Source organism: Bombina bombina, chromosome 7 (assembly GCF_027579735.1).
Source record: "Bombina bombina isolate aBomBom1 chromosome 7, aBomBom1.pri, whole genome shotgun sequence".
In the NCBI taxonomy this organism is placed as follows: Eukaryota; Metazoa; Chordata; class Amphibia; order Anura; family Bombinatoridae; genus Bombina; species Bombina bombina.
Window position 1 is genome coordinate 488109671 of NC_069505.1, and position 17053 is coordinate 488126723.

General features: G+C 40.9%; 1 protein-coding gene across 2 annotated transcripts in view; it reads right to left on the reverse strand.

Moving 5' to 3' along the window:
- Nucleotides 1-2635: 2635 nt before the first annotated feature.
- The window catches only part of TSPAN15 (tetraspanin 15), a 70928-nt gene continuing 56510 nt past the window's right edge, over nt 2636-17053 (reverse strand). For both annotated transcript variants that reach the window (XM_053721616.1, XM_053721617.1), the window contains 4 exons: nt 16649-16765; nt 14235-14282; nt 12462-12578; nt 2636-6446 (listed from right to left, as the gene is read on the reverse strand). In XM_053721616.1, coding sequence (XP_053577591.1) covers nt 6279-6446; nt 12462-12578; nt 14235-14282; nt 16649-16765 — 450 coding nt within the window. In that variant the 3' untranslated portion in view covers nt 2636-6278. The remainder of the gene's footprint in view (nt 6447-12461; nt 12579-14234; nt 14283-16648; nt 16766-17053) is intronic.

A 17053-nucleotide genomic window follows, 5' to 3' on the forward strand; every position in this document is an offset into this window, starting at 1 on the left:
TGTCCTGCAGTATGTGTGTATGAGAGACCAGGAGTGTGTCTGTCCTGCAGTATGTGTGTATGAGAGACCAGGAGTGTGTCTGTCCTGCAGTATGTGTGTATGAGATAGACCAAGAGTGTGTCTGTCCTGCAGTATGTGTGTATGAGATAGACCAAGAGTGTGTCTGTCCTGCAGTATGTGTGTATGAGATAGACCAAGAGTGTGTCTGTCCTGCAGTATGTGTGTATGAGATAGACTAGGAGTGTGTCTGTTCTGCAGTATGTGTGTATGAGATAGACCAGGAGTGTGTCTGTCCTGCAGTATGTGTGTATGAGATAGACCAAGAGTGTGTCTGTTCTGCAGTATGTGTGTATGATATAGACCAGGAGTGTGTCTGTCCTGCAGTATGTGTGTATGAGAGACCAGGAGTGTGTCTGTCCTGCAGTATGTGTGTATGAGATAGACCAGGAGTGTGTCTGTCCTGCAGTATGTGTGTATGAGAGACCAGGAGTGTGTCTGTCCTGCAGTATGTGTGTATGAGATAGACTAGGAGTGTGTCTGTCCTGCAGTATGTGTGTCTGTTCTGCAGTATGTGTGTATGAGATAGACCTTCAGTGTGTCTGTTCTGCAGTATGTGTGTATGAGATAGACCAGGAGTGTGTCTATTCTGCAGTATGTGTGTATGAGATAGACCTCCAGTGTGTCTGTTCTGCAGTATGTGTGTATGAGATAGACCAGGAGTGTGTCTGTTCTGCAGTATGTGTGTATGAGATAGACCTGCAGTGTGTCTGTCCTGCAGTATGTGTGTATGAGATAGACCTGCAGTGTGTCTGTTCTGCAGTATGTGTGTATGAGATAGACCAGGAGTGTGTCTGTTCTGCAGTATGTGTGTATGAGATAGACCAGGAGTGTGTCTGTTCTGCAGTATGTGTGTATGAGATAGACCAGGAGTGTGTCTGTCCTGCAGTATGTGTGTATGAGATAGACCTGCAGTGTGTCTGTTCTGCAGTATGTGTGTATGAGATAGACCTGCAGTGTTTCTGTTCTGAAGTATGTGTGTATGAGATAGACTAGGAGTGTGTCTGTTCTGCAGTATGTGTGTATGAGATAGACCTGCAGTGTGTCTGTTCTGCAGTATGTGTGTATGAGATAGACCAGGAGTGTGTCTGTTCTGCAGTATGTGTGTATGAGATAGACCAGGAGTGTGTCTGTCCTGCAGTATGTGTGTATGAGATAGACCAGGAGTGTGTCTGTTCTGCAGTATGTGTGTATGAGATAGACCTGCAGTGTTTCTGTTCTGAAGTATGTGTGTATGAGATAGACCTGCAGTGTTTCTGTTCTGCAGTATGTGTGTATGAGATAGACCTGCAGTGTGTCTGTTCTGCAGTATGTGTGTATGAGATAGACCAGGAGTGTGTCTGTTCTGCAGTATGTGTGTATGAGATAGACCAGGAGTGTGTCTGTCCTGCAGTATGTGTGTATGAGATAGACCTGCAGTGTGTCTGTCCTGCAGTATGTGTGTATGAGATAGACCTGCAGTGTGTCTGTTCTGCAGTATGTGTGTATGATATAGACCAGGAGTGTGTCTGCCCTGCAGTATGTGTGTATGAGAGACCAGCAGTGTGTCTGTCCTGCAGTATGTGTGTATGAGATAGACCAGGAGTGTGTCTGTCCTGCAGTATGTGTGTATGAGAGACCAGGAGTGTGTCTGTCCTGCAGTATGTGTGTATGAGATAGACCAGGAGTGTGTCTGTCCTGCAGTATGTGTGTATGAGAGACCAGGAGTGTGTCTGTTCTGCAGTATGTGTGCATGAGATAGACCTGCAGTGTGTCTGTTCTGCAGTATGTGTGTATGAGATAGACCAGGAGTGTGTCTGTTCTGCAGTATGTGTGTATGAGATAGACCAGGAGTGTGTCTGTTCTGTAGTATGTGTGTATGAAATAGACTAGGAGTGTGTTTGTCCTGCAGTATGTGTGTATGAGATAGACCAGGAGTGTGTCTGTTCTGCAGTATGTGTGTATGAGATAGACCTGCAGTGTGTCTGTCCTGCAGTATATGTGTATGAGATAGACCTGCAGTGTGTCTGTTCTGCAGTATGTGTGTATGAGATAGACCAGGAGTGTGTCTGTTCTGCAGTATGTGTGTATGAGATAGACCAGGAGTGTGTCTGTCCTGCAGTATGTGTGTATGAGATAGACCAGGAGTGTGTCTGTTCTGTAGTATGTGTGTATGAGATAGACCAGGAGGGTGTCTGTCCTGCAGTATGTGTGTATGAAATAGACTAGGAGTGTGTTTGTCCTGCAGTATGTGTGTATGAGATAGACCAGCAGTGTGTCTGTCCTGCAGTATGTGTATATAAGATAGACCAGCAGTGTGTCTGTTCTGCAGTATGTGTGTGAATAGAGAGAGGCCAGTGGTGTGTTTGAATTGAATTATTTATGTGTCTTTTAGATGCCCATTTATAAGCTAATCTCTGACATTGCGTTTAAAGTATAACTTGTGGTCCCCCTTATACAGTGAAAGCGATTGCAATGAGTAGTGTCATTGTCATCACAACAAAAACTCATTGTTTCATTTCTCTGCGTTCTCGTCCTGAATACATTAATATTTCATACCTTCCTCCTCTTTCTAAGACAACATTCTTGAGCAGAGAGATTAGTTAGACATTAAATTTATTATAAAAAACACATACAACAAAAAGCACCAAATATACACAAAATATCCCTGATACAATTAAAGCATTCGGGTTTACAAAACAAAATAGGTTTACTTTATTTAGGGTGAGCGAAACGCGTTGCGGGTCAATAACAAAGCGTATTCTTGCTAGAGACTTACAGGGCAGCTTTGTCCAAAACTGTACATTTGCCTGTAATTGGTATGCGGAGTATAAATTACCCATATAATGTTACTTCTCTATATTGCTCAAATAGTATTATCTAAAGATAAGTATCTTGTTTCAGGCTAAATTAAGAAAATATTTTTTGTAGAATGCGGCACAGTTAGTGTTTTGTTCTTGTAGGTAGGTAGGTAATATAAAGCTCTATAGTACTAAGGCCACAGCCGTCCCTAAAACTAGTTTTATCTTTCATCTCATTTTATTCCTGCTCAGGGTTTGTTAAAAAAATGCTCTAATCAATATTTAAAAGTTGGAAAAAAAAGAAATGTCTCCACAAAGTATTTAAAGGGACGCTAACTTACATTTCATGCACCTCCCTCTGATCATGCGTGCTGACATTATGGAACCGTTGTTACACTGTGCAAACAGGTCAGCCCTGAAATATAGTGAGGGCTCGATTTCAACCCATGACTAGAGCGAGGCAGGGAATATCCTCAATATTATTTAACCCCTTAAACGGCCGGACTTATATGTCCACATTGGAACAAAGTTCTGATGTAAACAAATAAGTTAAAAAGTGAAATCACGCGATCGTTCATGCAATTGCATGATTTCAATGATGGGATCGTGTCGGGGGGGGGGGGGGTGCCTATGATGCTAGGCATGCCCTCCAGCCCATGATCCCATTCGGGAAGTGCCTTTGGCTTTAGTATAGCCAAAAGGCTAGGACGTTCTATACCGTCCTAAGTGCGTTAAAGCCCAGCTCGGTTAGAATGGGCATAGAACATCCTAAGGGCGGGAAGGGGTTAATATCCCTTTAAAGATAGGAAGCAAAGGGGAGAGGGAAAACAGTATTGAACTTTCATGATTCAGATAGAATGTGGAATTAAAAAAAAACACATTAACCACCTTCTCTTGGGATCCTTGGTCCTTTCCTGAGAGTATACTGAGATATGTATTTAGCATTATATGGCAGCAGATTTTGCAACTATGTTATATAGTGCGCAAGACGTACTACGTTTCAACAAAGGATACATAGAGAAAGGAGGTGGATTTTTTTTAAAAAAATTTTTTTGTGCATTTTAAATCATGAGAGTTTTATTTTATCTTCGTTGTCCCTATAGCTGCTACATTGAAACCAACCCACAAGTTTCTCTCTGGGCAAAATGTCATTATTTCTGCTCATAAGATTTAAATTCCAGTTGCCTGTCATGAATGATCAGCACAAAAAGCTGCCCCCAGCTGCCCAATCACAAGGCAACCAATCAGGATAAAGCAGCATACTCAGAGAGACTGAGCTGCCACTATATAGGAGGGAAAACATTTTTGGAGGCAGCAATTGCCTTCTGTTAGGCAGAACCACTCGCCAGTCATTTTAGTTAAAAATAAATAAATGGCAGCTGCAAAAGGAGAGGCTGAGTGCACCATTGGTTTATGTTTAAAACTGCAGATTTAAACACTACTTAAAAAGGACATAAAGCCCACATTTGTTTTCTTTCATGATTCAGATAGAACATACAATTTTAACAACTTTCTAATTTACTTCTATTGTGAAATGTTCTGTTTTCTAGTTATCCTTTGTTGAAAAGCAGGTAGGAAAGTTCAGGAGTGTGCACGTGTCTGCAGTACTAGATGGCAACAGCTTTGCAACAAGGTTATACAAGAGCACTAGACGGCAGCTCTATTTCCTGTCATGTAGTGCCCCAGACATGTGAAGGCTACCTAACTAGATATATCTCTTCAAAAAAGAATAGCATGGGAACGAAACAAATTTGATCATAGAAGTAAATTGGAAAAAAAAAAATTGTATTCTCTGTCTGAATCATGTAAGAAACTTTTTTGGCTTTCATGTCCCTTTAAGGTGGTATTGTAGATTATGTTCACTAAAGATTTTATTTCTGTATAACTTTTTTTAGGAATGTCCACTGTCCCATTAAACTTAGATTTACTGTTTTAGGGCACATATCCTCATAGAATTTCCTGCCCTGGGTCCTAAAAAGAATTTTCGTTGAAAACTTAGTTTTTTGAGTAGCTCCAACATTTCATAAACATAGTCTACCTCTGTTTTAGAGCACCGCAGACTGGCTTATATAGGTATTTCACAACAATCATTAAAAATAATAAATTAATAACCAGTTTGGTTGTCCTTCACCTCACATAAGATGGACACCAAAATGTTCATATTTCACACAGTGCATAACAGTTGCCATGTCACCCACACAAAAAGTATGCAACATTTTGTCTTTTAAAAGAACCTCAACTTCCAGTTGTTGCTTTCTATTGGGAAATCCATATTTGCCTTTATGGATGAGAGTAGTAATACTATTTACCCCCCCCCCCCCAAATAGGTAAAAACAGAATACTTAAATGGGGGTGTCAAGTTATAGAAGATTCCCAGAGATATTAAAATTTAATTTTTTAAGGTTGTAAAGGCTCATGATAACTACAGAATGGATAGAGTTAGAAACCATTTAAGGTAAAATGAGGAATATCCAAACAGAGAGATGCTACTAAAAATATTAATGAATCATTAAACCTGATTAAATAGCAATTAATACAGTAAGGTGATTATATCTCTTAAAGAGGTACTGGCACTCACAATTAGAGCTCTATGTAAACTTTGTTCACACATTAGAGAAACGAACAACAGCCATAGTGTACAGACACAAAGTGCATGACCAAGGCAAAATGCGCATAGGTCCATTGAAAAGTCAGGTTTTCTGCCTATCACTTCTTTTCCCCCCCATGCACTCAGTACATGAGTGTTCAATTTTGTTATAATTCAGGTTTGGTATCTTATTACTTATGCTTGCCTACAAGTCAAGCCCCTCTTGATTCATCACAAGCCTAGAGAAGGTAGTAGAGGCCATATTCAAGTAGGAGTCCTTCTTGGATCATTGCAAAAATGTGTGTTTATCAAAGTGGAAGACTTTGCATCTTTTGTCTGTAATGGATAGTTAATTAACATCATTTTATGATTAATATTGATCTACCAATCATCTGGAGTTAACTATTAAGGACCCAAGTATTTTGTCCGCAACACACACAAAAGCTAACATTTCTCCCTGTAATAAAATTCACACATCCTCCAATTTTCACACCTGAACTACTGAGATAATGTGTTTAGAGTGCAGTAAAAATTAAAAAAAAAAAAAAAAAAAATATCTGTAGTAGTGTCCACTGTCACTTTAACACCTCAGCACCAAAAGGGGAAATATTAGCCCCAAGTAGATCTACAATAACACAAAATTCAGGCACAAGTGAATCTGGGGATTGTCGCATGCCTCTTTTTGACACATGCCAGGAAATGTTCATATGATACGGGCATTCACAAGCCTAACCATGACCTGTCTGGATAAGGCTGCTAATAAAGCAATGTTTGTAGTGTTCCAGAGAAACTCCAGAGTTAGTTCTTCAGTGATTTTTAGTACAGTAAAAGGAGGTGAGTAGTGTTGTTCAGTTTTAAGCAGAGGATTCTTCACCAGGGTAACAGCGACAGCAGCCCAAAGTAGAAAACTCTAACTCTGGCTTAGATGAAGTGCCTTCCAAGAGGACATCTGTGCTGTTCCACTCGCTGATGATATCCTCAACTCTGGTGATGTAGAGGAGTGAAAGCAATACTCCAAGAAACTGGAAAAGAATATAGAGAGATAAAGGAATTATGAAATGTGTGCAGGAATACAAAGGGAGATTTGGTGGAACTTAAAAGGGACAGTAAAGTCAAAATCAAACTTATATGGATTGGATAGAGCATGGCATTTTATACAACTTTCCCATTTACTTAATTTACCAATTTTGCTTAGTCCTCTTGGTATCCTTTGATAAAAAAGTAACCATAGGTGTGCTCAGAAGCGTGCACAATGTTCATAGCAATGTTATACATAGTTACAAACACTGCTGCCATATAAAGCTACAGACACTCGATAACAGCAGAGTTTGCAACTACGTATAACATTGTTTTAAGCATTTTCGCAAACACTTGCCTGATGGCTTAGGACACGTACGCGGTTCTGAGCTCACTTAGGATAACTCTTTAACAAAAGAATACAAGGAAAACTAAACAAAATTGATTATAAAAGTAACTTGGAAAGTTGTTTAAAATTGCATGTTCCATCTGAATTAGGAAAGATTAATTTTCTTCTTAAACTGGAAGAGTCCACAGCTGAATTAATTACTTTTGGGAATTCAGAACCCGGCCCCCAGGAGGAGGCAAAGACACCCCAGCCAAAGGCCCCAAATACCTCCCCCACTTCCCTCGTCCCCCAGTCATTCTTTGCCTTTCGTCACAGGAGGTTGGCAGAGAAGTGTCAGAAGTTTGAGATAGTCTCTTATGGAGGGTAGTACTCTTCGAAATTGGGACTGGAGTTTTAAGTAATCCTGTCAGCCTCTCAGTGAGAGCATAGATGAAAGTTAGAGTCTTTCTGCAAAACCATCCCGACTCATTAACAGCTCCTTGGCAATCAGCGTTGACGAGTTTCGCTGCCTGCCTTTAATCACTCAAGTCCATGTCAGACTGGAAGGGCCGTCACACTTGAAGGGCTGTGTTCCTGTTCCACGGCGCAGATTTCGTTAAGATCGTTTCATTTTATTTCATTATGTGAATGTAATGGTAACGAGAGAAGGTAGGGTCCCAGTGGGACTCCTTTTATCTTAAAATAGGAATCATGGGTTAATATCTCCTGAGGGGGGTTATTGAACAGGGGGGACTTTAATCACGTTTGTTATGTGGTTCTATCTGCTAATGTGTAGTAATACTTTGGCTCATGGCTTTTCGGAACAAACAGCCTTATCAATTGGCGCAATCTCTTTAGATTTGTGCGCTCTTTTTGCGAGTGGCACGGTGCACCTCGTGACCGGGTGCGGTTACATTGTTTTCCACTTCCGTATGCTGTGTGGCGACAGAGTGTCTGCTCGTTGGTTGTCTGGTTCACAGGAGGTTGTGAGTGCCCCAGCCATTGGGTGTGTAAAAAGGGTGCCAGTTAGTGTTTGTCATTTTTGTAATCCCAGGATTATGGAGGATTCTGATTTTTTAGACACGGAAGTCTCCGATGCGGAGAATGTGTCTTGTGATGAATATGAAATGGCCCGGGTTATCCATGCCCATCAGTTATGTTCCGATTGCCATTCTAGAGTACTCTCTTCTCCCAACTCAGGGACCTTAGAGTGCATTGAGCCATCCGCCCCAGAGGATTCTATGTCCGGTGAGGCACGTGTCCCAGAACCTTCCTTTGCAACGCAAGCAGGTGTCCCTATGGCCTTTACTCCTTCTCTGGAAGGTGGCTTGTTTCCTCCAGAGGTTACGGCATGGTTCCGCATGGCCATATCTATGGCGCTGACTCACTTATATCTCCCAAGTGAAATATTTTTAAGTTACTGGCCGTGTTCTGTCAACCAGGGCTCGTTGGGCGTGGGATCGCCTGATTCAGTTCGGCCTTCTGGGGAAGCGTTGACCTCTGAGACCTTCAGGGACCCCAACCTCAGGGCCGGGGTCATTTATTGATCCGGCAAGGGATAATTTCGCCTTCCGTTATAGGCTGGCACATCTTCGTGTTCTACTAAGGCATATTTTGGTGGTGCTAGAGGATCCCAGTCCTAGTGGGCCGAGGGATCCGAGGCCTTAGATGCCGGATGGCAAGCTGGGTTAGACGTTTGGGGATGAAGATAATCTCCTTGACATCTCAGTTTCTTTCTTTCTTTCATGTATCGGTTCCAGTTCTGAGCTTGGGTGAATGGGACCTCTGATCGGCTGGTCCTGTAGGCGTAGCCATTCACCTTGGGCGTTCACCCGCGGGTGCTGCCTTAAATTTTATTTTGATCCGGTGAGGATGTATTTAATTTGTTTTTAATAAACTCATGTCCGATATAATTTCCGTTTTGGGAACGTCTTTCTCTGGAACCGATACTTGCAATTTTGTGGTCGCATGGGAAGTTGTGCACTTTTGGTTAGGAACAAAGTTATGTTCTAATTAATATTATCGAACCTTCGCGTTGATTTTTCTTGGACCTTAGACAGTTTTGGGGTGTCCTTATTCCAGACAGGTACTGGTTGGGCGCTATCTGCTGTTCCTTGGGTTCATGTCACCCTCGTGGTGCCGATTATCCTGTCGGATTCTGAATGTCACTTGGCCTATCAATATGGACTCCGGGCTCGGATCCTACTACGAGGTATGAGGCCTAGTGCGTAGATCCAACACTTCTGAGAGGAAGGTTGGGAGTTCTATAGGTTGGCCTTTTTAGGGGCTTATGGCCACTCCACCCTAAATGTGCCCGATCTCATCTGATCTTGGAAGCTAAGCAGGGTTGGGCCTGGTTAGTACTTGGATAGAATCCAGGTGCTACAATTTGCTTGAGTTACGTGACCGACTTTTTCACAACGTCATCGGGGTTCCTAAAGGTCCCTGGGGACTTGGAACCGTAGTTTTCCACTCCTGTAGAGTTTGGAGATGTGAATGACCTCCGGAGGTCTGGTTTTCCGGGTGATGGACAATTTACATTTTATCTTGCGGTATCTTCCGGATGTCGACTCTTGTAGCCTAGTCGCATTCCTTTTGCGGTGGCGGAGTTTTCTTTCCTTCCCATTTTGGGTTGGATCATCTGTTCTGGAAGTGCGGAGCATGTCCTTCTTCCTTCTTTTCTCAGCGTTTTGTTTGCTCCAGTACATGGAGTGCAGGGGTCTCCCTGCCTTTTCTGCAGGAGCTGTGAGGCTCCCATTGTTATTCCTGTTGCAGGGATTTTGGGAGACCGATCCAGTAAGGATTTCTGGAGACTGCCCCTTGTCATACCATGGTCTTTAGACTCTTGGGTGCTATCCTTCGACCTTATGCAGATCTAGCCTTTTGGGCTTGAGGGTAGGAGGTCGTGGTCAGTCACAGACTGTTGCCTTTCTGGGGTCTGGGAAATGACCCTCCTCTTCACCAGCGTGTGGATCAGGTCGTTTGGCCTGTCTTCAGAGGATAGCCTTGCGATCCAAGGATACTTGTTGCCCATTTCTTCAACTGGTCAGGAGCTTTTTTTCAGACTCTTAAGTTTAAGGCTGTTGCTAGGTAATCTAAGTCTACAGACTTTAGATGGTGGACGGCTCTGTCTTGGGTGCGCTCCTACCATGGGAGGCAGCTGATAGATTCCCCAGGAAGTTAGATCTTTCTATCAGTTCCATTTTTTGAAGACTCTAGCTTAGGACCATGTCTCTTGCCTGGAACGGGCATGGATGGTTCGTAACCTTTGGGTTTGGTTCCCCTGCGTGTACTTTGAGGGCGGGGTTTCTGACTCTCATGGGAGATTACCGTCTGCTTGAGGCTTAAAGGGACACTGAACCCAAATTTTTTCTTTTGTGATTCAGATAGAGCATGCAATTTTAAGCAACATTCTAATTTACTCCTATTATCCAATTTTCTTCATTCTCTTGGTATGTTTATTTGAAAAGCAAGAATGCAGGTTTTGATGCCGGCCCATTTTTGGTGAACAACCTGGGTTGTCCTTGCTGATTGGACAGCACCAATAAACAAGTGCTGTCCATCGTTCTGAACCAGAAATTTGCTGACTCCTTAGCTTAGGTGCCTTCTTTTTCAAATACAGATAGCAAGAGAACAAAGAAAAATTGATAATAGAAGTAAATTAGAACGTTGCTTAAAATTGCATGTTCTATCTGAATCATGAAAGAAAAAAAAAATTGGGTTCAGTATCCCTTTAAGTTTGAGGTCTGATGGGGTCCTACTTGTCTTCTGGGATGTCTATGCTTCCTTGTAGACTCCAGTTGTCGTTTCAACTGGGCTGGTGATATTGGCCGAAGGGTCTCGCCTATATTGGAAGGGTGGTTACTGTTGCTTTCCTCCCCTTTTTCTTCTCACTTAGGGTGGAGGATGGGTTTTTGCGTGTTCTCCTTGACTTGGAGGTACCTCAGTATCTGTGAAAGCCCGTGGGTCCTTTTTTTCTCGCCTCGTAAGATTTTTTTCCCTTCCTGGCGTACTTAGAATCACGGAACTGGATTCTGGTATTAGTATGCTGGGGGTCAGAGTTCTTTATCCCTGGGGGAGTGTTTTTTCTTCTGGAAGGCTGCAGTGTAGGGGTTTTCGGACCCGAGTACGTCAGTTTTTAGTAGCGCTCAGTTCTACTCTGGGTTTTTGATCCTTGAAGATGTATCTTTTTTTCTTCAGACGGTCTGGGACTCGTGTCTTAGGTCTTTAACTAGCCTTTGGGCTGGGACTGTTATACTGGAGGGAAGGTTGGGGATTAGTCTGCTCTGTGCAGTATTGACCATTTACTGTTATTGAGTTTGTCCTCCCCTTTGGGGAGGGGACTCTTGGTGCCCATCTCTCTACTGGTGGCGTCTGCTGCTGGGATGGGACGCTCCTTGGAGCCCGGATATTTGTGGTCAGGAGCTGTTTTTAAGATTTTTCTGCCCTTCTTGGTGAAATGAGTCCTACGATGACTTAGAGTGGCTTAGGGTCAGTTTGCTGCCTGGAGATTGGTCATTGCGAGTTCTTGTTTACAAGTGGCTGTGTTTTCTTTGAAGATCTCTTTGTTTTTTGACTGCTAGGACAGTTGCTTGTCTAACCTGACGGGTTTGACCTGGCTATGATGCAATAGGGAACTCAGAGTTTTCTGGAAAACCATATGTGGTATGTTGCTGTGTCAGGGATATGAGGGTGGCCTTCTTATTATCCTAGTGATGTTTTTTCCTGAGTATGGACTTAATTCTGGTCCTTGTCCTTCTAGGGAGTTCGTCTCCCTGGGCAGTGGTCCTGTGGCAACCTTGGGTTGCTCTAAGTTTGATTTGAGCCTATGTTGGATGGTCCTTTGGATCTCTTATGGAGTCCTCTATTTTCCCCCCTCGGGGTAGAGGGAGGTTTTTTACTTTTAAGGGTACTTTCGTGGGAGTTGAGAGCCACTGGGCTGGCTCCTCGGAGGCCTTTGTGCTCAGCAGACTCTGGGTCTTAATGGTCTCTAGCACGGCTTTGCAGGTTATGTAACTGATGAGCAGTTACCTGGGCTTCCGGTTTTTCCCTTGTCGATTAGAGTTTTTGTAGGATGTCGGGTAACTTCAGGCTGAGGTGCCTTTCAAAAGGAGCCACCTTTTTGTACCCACCCTTTGTTTGCATTCAGTGTCCTCTAGCTTGGGTATTGTTTTCCCAAAAGTAATGAATGTAGCTGTGGACTCTTCCCGTTTAAGAAGAAAAACATTAAATTATGCTTACCTGATCATTTTCTTTTCTTCTGACGGGAAGAGTCTACAGATCCCGCCCACGCTTTATCTATGAGGCGGCAGTAACTTTTTTGTTATTCTGGCACCTTTTTCACCCTGATATTTCTCCTATTGTTCCTTGTTCCCTTGGCAGAATGACTGGGGGATGAGGTTAGTGGGGGAGGTATTTGGGGCCTTTGGCTGGGGTGTTTTTGCCTCCTCCTGGTGGCCGGGTTCTGAATTCCCAAAAGTAATGAATGCAGCTGTGGACTCTTCCAGTCAGAAGAAAAGACAATTATCAGGTAAGCATAATTTAGGTTTTTGACTTTACTTTTCCGTTAAAGTGAAGGGGAAAGGAGATAAAGTTTGTGTCCAATAAAAGATTATGAATGCTGGAAATACAGAAAAAACTGTAAGAGTGAGTAAGTAAATAGGTAGTGTGAGGAAGGGGCAGGTGCACTAACCTGTGGCAGTAGGATCCCCAGCATTAAGCCAGCCATGATGGTGTAATTGTCCAGAAACCAGATAATCACTGCATCTGTGCAGCCCCTCACATAGATAAACTTCTGGGCAGCTAAACGCTAAAGAGACAAGAGAGACCAAGTTATAGAAATGCTTTAGAAGGTGAAAGCAGAATAGCTCTAAAGAGAAATGACAGAGATAGGTAGAGGCTAAGTTAAAGGGACAGTCTTGTTAAAAGATATAGATAATCCCTTTATTACCCATTCCCCAGTTTTGCATAACCAGTTATATTAATATAGGTTTTACTTCTGTGATTACCTTGTATCTAAGCCTCTGCAGACTGCCCCCTTATCTCAGTTCTTTTGACCGACTTGCAATTTTGCCAATCAGTGCTGACTCCTAGGTAACTCCACACACGAACTAGCGCTGTCTAGCTGTGACAAACTGTCTAAATGCACTGAGGTAAGAGGCGGCCTTCAAGGGTTTAGAAATTAGCATATGAGCCTACCTAGGTTTAGCTTTCAACAAAGAATACCAAGAGAACAAAACAAATTTGATGATAAAAGTAAGTTAGAAAGTTGTTTAAAATTGCATGCTCTATCTGAATCCTAAAAGTTTATTTTTGCCTTTACTGTATGCAACTTAAGTGTCACTCATATAAAAGAGTCATATTTCAACATTAAAAAGGTTACAAAAAGGGACATGAAATCCATTTTTTTTCCCTTTTGTGATTCAGAGTATACAATTAAAAAAAACATTCCAAATTACTTCTGTTATTAAATCTGCTTAAGTCTATTGGTGTCCTTTGTTGAAGCAGCAGTGCACTACTGGGAGCTAGCAGAACAGCAGCTAGCTCCGATTAGTGCACTGCTGCTCCAGAGCCTACCTAGATATGATTTTCAACAATGAATACAAAGTAAAGGAAGAAAATTAGATAATAGAAGTGAATAGGAAAGTTGTTTAAAACTGCCTGCTCTGTCTGAAACATTTAAGTTTTATTTTGACTTTACTGCTCCTTTAAAGCAGTTTACTCTGAAACTAACGACTGGTCAGAGGTGTAGAGAGCTCACTTTAAAAGAAAGACAACTTTCAGAGCTTTACAGATCCATAGCAAAATGTCACACAAGCATGGAAACAAACGTGGGGGGGGGGGTCATGGAAAAATCCAATTGTTTCTTTTTTAAAACCTGCAATAACGTTTCACTTAAAATCAAATTATAGAAAAAAACAAAAAACTAAAACCTTTAATATCCTTATAAACTACAGATTAAAGGGACGTTGTACACTAGATTTTTCTTTGCATAAATGTTTTGTAGATGATGCATTTCTTTAGCAATCTGGGAGTGTTTTTGTAACAATGTATAGTTTTGCTTATTTTTTTAATAACATTGTGCTGATTTTCAGACTCCTAAACATGCCCCAAAGTATCAGATGTATACTGATATATACAGACTCCTGCTGCTCTTGTTTGTCTAAAGGGTCTTTTCATATTCAGGGAGGAGGAGTGTCTGTTGTTCTTGTTTTCCAAGTCCCTTTGAGAGGGTGTCCCAACGTAACCTCATCAACAGTGCGAAACTGGGAGCTTCTAAGTATGTTTTTTTAAAAAGGTTTTATAATGGATTTTTTTTTTAATCAGTATCTGTGCATATTCTTCTTTATAGTAGTGTCTATTACATGCAGTTACATGAAAATAAGTGTACACTGTCTCTTTAAGAGATAGATATAGATATAGACATAGATATATAGTTGTAGTGATCACCACTATACACACTTACATCCAGTTCCATAGCTTTATATCCGCAGAGGGTGTTCATGATGATCGTCTGAAACACACAAAATAAATAATTACCCTCACTCTCTCACACCACCGATTTCACCCACAAACCTCACTTTACAACAAACCCTAGAGAGCATTACTAAACCAAACTACAGCCTCTCACAGGGAACTAAATGTGGTCTCCAGCCACATTTCCACTACCACAAAACCAACATGTAGTGGGCACATGCCTTAAAGGGACATTAAACCCACATTTTTATCTTTCATGATTTAGAAAGAGCATGCAATTTTAAACAACTTTCTAATTTACTTCTATTATCTAATTTGCTTCATTCTCTTGATATTCTTTGCTGAATAGCATATCTAGATAGGCTCAGTAGCTACTGATTGGTGCCTGCACATAGATGCCTCGTGTGATTGGCTCACCCATGTGCATTGCTATTTCTTTAACAAAGGATATCTACAAAAATAAAGCATATTAGATAATAGAAGTAAATTGGAAAGTTGTTTAAAATTGAATTCTCTATCTGAATCACGAAAAAAAATAAAAATAAATTGGGGTTTAGTGTCCCTTCAACTGTAACATCATCTCTGCCAACTCAATGGACTTTAGTCTTTTTTCAACCTCATTTACTATGTTATGAAACATGACATCCAGATTTCATAATCTTAAGCTTAATCATCTTGTTTAGAAGGTGGCAACATCTTAATAGGGTTAGGACTATGGTGTAGCTTATGTCAGCGAGGGCTAACTACCTAATAGGCCACAGATCAATATTTGAAGCCTTAAGGGCAGCATAATATAAATATATTTCCTAAAAATGTCTAGTGCCAAAGGGCCAGATTTAAAGGGACAGTTCACATGTGTTCCGCATGACTTGTTATATCAGCTGCAGCATATAAAATGTATGAGAAATTTAACATTTATGCTTCTTTTTGCAAAATAAATAGCTGGATTTGCTCTTTGAAACCACAGCCCATCAAAATAGGCTTGGCTTGCGGATAGTTCAGATATTGTTATCTTATCATTCAAATGGTTCCCTTTTTTAAAAGGTACATGAAACCCAAAAAATTTCTTTCATGATTCAGATAGAGAATACAATTTTTAACAACTTTCCAATTTACTTATATTATTAAATTTGCTTCCTTCTCTTGTTATCCTTTGCTGAAAGGTTTATCTAGGCAAGTTCATGAGCAGCAGAGAAACTAGGTTCTAGCTGTTGATTGGAGGCTGCATATCTATATTGAATGTGATTGGCTCACCCATGTGTTCAGTTAGAAACCATTAGTGCATTGCTGCTCCTTCAACAAATGATACTAAAATAATGAAACAGATTAGATATTAGAAGTAAATTAGAAAGTTGTTTCAAATTGTATTCTCTATCTGAATCATGAAAGAAAAGTTTTGGGTTTCATGTTCCTTTAACTCTGGCTCTGTACAATACTTAGAAAGAACAAATGAAAATTACCATTTTAAAGCTCTTCCACCTCCCACTGTTAGTGTAGTTTATTCTACTGGCTGTGTTTACATAGTTTGTCAAAAGCCTATACCTAGGTATAGAAACTTTCAGGCCAAGTAGTGATACAGGCTAAATCAGCTATTTCAAATGTCTATATAAAGGCTAAGGAGCTATTTGTTAAAAAAAAAAAAAAAATTAAAAAAAAAAAAAAACTAATACAGCAGGTAAAATGGATAATTGGGAACACATTAAAAAGAGAGAAAGTTTTTGGGTAAACTGTCCCTTTAAGTAAGTCTGCTGTTCTCCACTTCAGAGGACTTGAGTTTGCCCAGTTGGCTATTCCTTGCTTGAACCATTAACAGTATTACATATGTACAACATGTACTAGTTTGCAAATGTTTATCTTGTCACTGCTTTTGCAAATTTTTATCTTGTCACTCCTTTTTGAGGCCAATTAGGAACAGTTATGTAGCAGAGTTAGGCTTGAGAAGTCTGCAAGTGTGCATTTCCGTTTCTCAGAATTGGAAATGCCTCAATTTTCATAGTTCAATTACAGGAAAGGCAAGCAAAATAAATCATTAAATATTTATATTAAAATATTTAAATTTAATTAACAGTGTTCTTCTCTGGACTTTATTAGCGGGTGCACCACCCGGCTGATTTTGCTGACCATTCAGCCAATGTTAAGCTAAAATAAGTAAGTATTAAAAATTTACAATTTTTATTTTACAAATTATCATTCAATACATTTGTTAAATTATGCAATGAATGTGTGCTTTGGATAGCAGAAAATTATATATAATATAAAAAAAAATACTACACTGCCCCACCCAACTTCTTTACAATGCCACCCGACTGGCAAAATTTTCTGTGGAGAACACAGCATAATTAAACCTTTTATATATTCTTTAAGAGGTCTAAGCCAACGTTTGGCCTGCAGTGAGGGACTCACCTTGTTGGTACTGCAGCAGGTATAGGGGACTCCACAAGCAAGAGGTCCTGGTGCAGAGCATTCATGATATTGGTTCTTCTCCCAGTCCATATAACTCTCTCCCCCACAACACTTAAACTAGGAGAAAAGAGAGTGATAGGTGACCATCAAGTAGGCAAAAATTCCAAAATCTTGTCTCCTGAAGCCCAGAATGGGGTGCCAAACCTATTACTAGTTGGGAGATTTAGATAAAAATCAAACATCTAAACTAAATGATAGGACCACCAACCATCTAAACGCAATGATACGACAACCAACCATCTAAACACAATGATAGGACCACCAACCATCTAAACACAATGATAGGACCACCAACCATCTAAACTCAATTATAGGACCACCATGTTATTTTTGGAGGAATATTAC